This window comes from Nymphaea colorata, chromosome 1 (assembly GCF_008831285.2).
Source record: "Nymphaea colorata isolate Beijing-Zhang1983 chromosome 1, ASM883128v2, whole genome shotgun sequence".
Classification (NCBI taxonomy): domain Eukaryota; kingdom Viridiplantae; phylum Streptophyta; class Magnoliopsida; order Nymphaeales; family Nymphaeaceae; genus Nymphaea; species Nymphaea colorata.
Window position 1 is genome coordinate 24,711,749 of NC_045138.2, and position 4,637 is coordinate 24,716,385.

At 38.5% G+C, this 4,637-nt stretch overlaps 1 protein-coding gene across 1 annotated transcript; it reads right to left on the reverse strand.

Moving 5' to 3' along the window:
- Positions 1–2,279: 2,279 nt before the first annotated feature.
- On the reverse strand, positions 2,280–3,683 carry LOC116267684 (NAC domain-containing protein JA2-like). The gene is made up of 3 exons (XM_031649578.2): positions 3,456–3,683; positions 3,046–3,338; positions 2,280–2,795 (listed from the first exon to the last, which is right to left on the reverse strand). Exons 1-3 carry the CDS (start codon positions 3,622–3,624, stop codon positions 2,586–2,588), a joined length of 672 nt encoding a protein of 223 aa, XP_031505438.1. The 5' UTR covers positions 3,625–3,683; the 3' UTR covers positions 2,280–2,585.
- Between the last annotated feature and the right edge of the window lie 954 nt (positions 3,684–4,637).

Sequence of the window (4,637 nt, forward strand, 5' to 3'; positions counted from 1 at the left end):
TGATGCAGGAAACACTATAACATAGTACTGTTTAATAAAACCCTTTCAGTTCTTTATTCATGTAACAATAACAAATTGTTTCTATCACAGAATGGCCATCTAAGGTGTGTTTCATTTGACAACTAAGACACTAGATGTATGTTCCATAAATCTGCCAAAAAAAATAGACCAAGTTTATGTAACACGAAAACTAGGGTTCCATGAACATGTCCCAAAAAAATTAGACAACTCATAAAACACTGACAAATTATTCCATTGACATGCCGTTTGGCAAACAATAACGTTTCATGCATATAACCCAAAAATTGGTTACATTTATTGAATACTTTATAATATATTCCATAAATTTTATTCCTTTTTGGAGCAGTTTCACTGTTACTCTTTCTAAACAGCTCTTTACAAAATCACAGAGTGCTAATATATATATATATATATATGCATTGCAATGTTGGTTTCACACTCATTGCACTAGAGTTATATTGGCTTCGCCGGAATAGCTTCCCTGTGCTGACGGGTTAATTTAGTCCTACTTGTTAGGATTTGTGTCCCACTGCTGATCAGAAAGGATGATATCGATAATAAGCGGACTTGAAATGCTCGTCCATATAAATTTTGGTTGTTTGCTTTTTAGGATGACTACCAATTTATGGATGACTGACCCTGACGTAACGAAACTGCCGGCTTGGACTTTAAGTTTCATTTTTTTGTCGCGGATGTGTTACTTTGGATTTTCTTTCGGGTGTAAACATCTTCTTTTCCAGAAGAGTAGGGATGTAAATGAATCGGGTTTGAAATAGGTATTCAATCAAATTACCAAGACAGTCAGATATGGCCGAATCAATAATTAGCCGATACATCTGGCTATATATGTAGCTCTCAGGTTAGATGATTTTCTTTCACATGCTAATCAAAGACGAAAGATTACATCAAGAGCCTTCTTATTTTATCGAAAAGTGGCGGAAAGCTGGTTTTTCGATTGATTTGGAGATTAATAGTCTACCGAAAAAGATCTAAAAGTTTTGTTGTTCCTTTTACCTTTAATCTCATGTGTAGGGTACAGTACACCGAGCAACAAAATCCACCGTTTATAATCTATAAAAATAACTTGAACAGTAAAACTACACCCCAAGGTGTGTAAAACTGTTTCTTAAACAATCATCCACCAAAAATTTAAAATTTCATAAATTGGAGAGATATATAACTGCGGTAGTCCAGATAATTAATTAGGAGCTGCATATAGCCAACGGCGGGTCGACCAACCTAAAATTTTTTGTCGTGTTTCTCTGCGATTATGGACATAAGCTTATGGTGATTATTTTTTCGTACATGCCGATGGGACAAAAACTTGGAAAATGCCATACATTCTTGTTGAGTTACCATGCATGACCCAGTATTTTTCCTTTTTTTTTTTTTTGTGAAGTCGGTAAATATGTCATGTTCCCGGCCGGTACTGTCAGTCAGTGTCCATTGGCCTAGATCGACTGGTTTCAACCAAATTGAAGCTTGTAAGTTTGTTTTATATGTTGATACGATAAATCATTTAATGGAGGCAACTGCAATATCTCATTCATCATTAATTGTTCGATGCCTTATATTTTTTTTTTCTCATTTTTTTCTCTTAATTTAATTTTTTATTTAGTTTAAAAATATAAATCATAATTTTGCCTGGTTTTCCAATGATTATGGTTTCAATTTTATTTAGCCGATTCTCTCAATGTTTTACTAGGTTTGATATAAAATATTACTTCCTTACACACTCCACTCTCTCTCTCTCTCTCTCTCTATATATATATATATATATATATATATATATATATATATGACTACTTATTCTTTAAGCACGGACACATCAAACACCCTTCTTTAGAACTTATATTTTTTGTTAAGCCTCCTATGAAGTTTTCAAGCCCTAAACGTCGTTGACCTTATAATTTTTTTGTGATAAAGGTTCATAACATAAACACGAGCGACATTTATTTATTGCCTCGAAACCGCAGCTAAAATATTTTAAAACTAGTTATGTTTAAACTTATGTTTCTGTCAAATATATTTCTTATTCACTTATTTCTCTAGCACATTTTGTTTGCTAGCACTAAAGTTTACTCAATTTATTTCTTTAATTTTCCTTAAGTTGAACTATTGATATTTTGGTTTGTTAGGGGGCTTTTTGTTTAGCACTTCGATCAATTACTAATTACTCAGGGTGGAGCCAGAATAGAACCAATCCTTGTTTTTCTAATAAGTTTATAGGGGCCAAACAAACATTTTTAAAATTTTAACTTGCAAATTTTACTTTTTCAGAACACAGAGGGGCCATGGCCCCCACAGGAGGTAGACAACAAGGTTACGTCTACTGGACTTTCATGACCAATAGAAGTATACAATCAAGTGCTATAGAACGCTCCACAAATTGTAAAGTGTTTCTATAAGGAAAAAAAAGGTACTCAATAGAGAGTGTTGCAGGATTTATTTTCAATCCTCAAAGTCATAGTAAATAGCCATATCCTGTGGAGCTGCCATGCACCAGGGAGCCGAAGAACGGTGTATAATTGCTGTGGTTGCTTCTACCTCCATCATCAGCCGTACTAATTAAGTACGCTGTTTGGCAAATATGTTGGCATTTCTTGTGGCAGTGAGCCCCCTGCAAGCTGCTGATCAGCATGTGGAACGGATGAAAACATGCACCCTTTGAAGGAAGGGGTAGCTTCAGCATCTTCCTCTGAGTGTCGCCTTGTTGGTCTTTGGAGGGAGTTCTGATTCTTCCTGTAAATTCTACATAAGACCCAATCATCCGTCTGCAGTCAAAGCACAGGAGAGACACTGTTAGATACAGTAAAAAAATGTACGTTCAGGGCTTGCCCACCAAGGGAAAAGACATTTTTTTCAATGAAAAAGAAGCTTATGCAATATTCATGATAACGAAACCTCTCATTGTTCTTAGTTTTGAGTGATTTCCAGTGAGTGTTTTTCATTCACTATATTGAGCTATAAACAACCTCTTTTTCTCTGTGGCCTAGAGATAAAACGAGCAGCATCACCACTTACTCGGATCGGTTCCTTGTTTTGGGGAAAGCTGTCATTTTCACCGGCAAGATGCACCTTGTACTCATGCATGATCCAATTGGTCTTAGAGCCATTGGATGGCTTCCCAATGTAGAAGACGAGCGACTTCTTTACGCCAACTTTCTGCCCACCGGATGTTATCGTCTTGTCTGTGCCGGTGGCCTTCCAAAAGCCAGAGCCAGCGCTTCTGTTCGGCCGTGAGCCATTTGGGTACTTGCGGTCCCTTGGGGTAAAGAAATACCATTCGTTCTCGGAATCAATTAACAAAGCCTTCCCTGCAACATTCAAACCGATCCAATATTGTCAAGAAGCTAAGTTAGAACATTGGCCAAGATGAAAAAGCAAGAAGAGTGAACCGATGTTGGTGGTAATGGTCGTGCACGAATGTGTACCAGGTAGGACCCATGGATCATATCTATAGAGGTTGATGTCTGCAATTACATTGGAGGAAAAAGTCATGCCCAGAGTCTTGGGGAGGAGATAATGGAGAACCAGCTCCTCATCAGAGGGGTGGAACCTGAACCCCGGCGGCAAATATATCTGCTCTGCTACTCCTTCCATGGTTGTGTGTGTGTGTATATGTGCCTATTGTGGTCGTGAGAGAGAGATTTAGAGAAATATAACGGTTGTGGACCGGGAGATAAAGGGTGTCATACTCCCTTTTATAGACAACAACATAGTTTTGGCCATCCGGCTAAGAGATCTAAAAACGAAAACTAGGTCAACATAACTCTGGCCTTCGACTAAGAGATCTAGAAAGGAAAACAGCGTGTACCTAACTATGAGCAGCTGACTTCACGCACCGTTGGGAACAGGAAGCAGTCAGGCACCCTCTCCGAAGGTTCCTCCGTTGCAAGGTCTTCCCCTGCTTCTTAACTTCACCAGTATTCCTTGAATCCTTTCCAATTCAAACGCTATATCGACCTGGGTCAACGACCGGCAGCCGACCAGGATTATTCGAAAATGCGTCTCATGTTATGCGGCGGGAGAGCGACGTTGCCAATGCCCACTGGTTATGTGTACCTTGGTGCAAGTTTTTGGTAAAATAAAAGTGTAAATAAAAAGAAAAAAGTAAAACAACTTTACTGCTTTAAGAGCAGCCACGGTTTCTTTACTGCTTCATAAAATTCTCCTCGCCGAGGCAGATGTGGGCTGGCCAAGTCACTAGGTCCCTTATTTCTGGTCACAATCAGGCGTGTTGATTTTCTTGAAGGATCAACCAAGTCGCGTGAAAGCGTGGCCTGGCCTGGAAAAGGCCTGGTTTGGAAATTTTGACGTTTTTGAGAGTTACAGATGCTAAGAAAATTCAAAAGCTTCTGGTACAGTAAGGCAAAAAAACACCTATTAAGCAAAATTCGAACTATAGAGCTGCACCTTCTTTAACGTGTTCAATATGAGGAAAAAGAAGTCTTGATGCTGATCGTTTCCTGCTCAGTATGAAAGAAACTCATTCAATGCATTTACAAAAGAAGGTCAACAAATGCAGCACGAGGAAAGATATCGCTGCAATTATCTGCATGGGATTTGTTGATCTCTTCCCGTGATTTCGTCACCATATTTTCTTCTGGGTACCA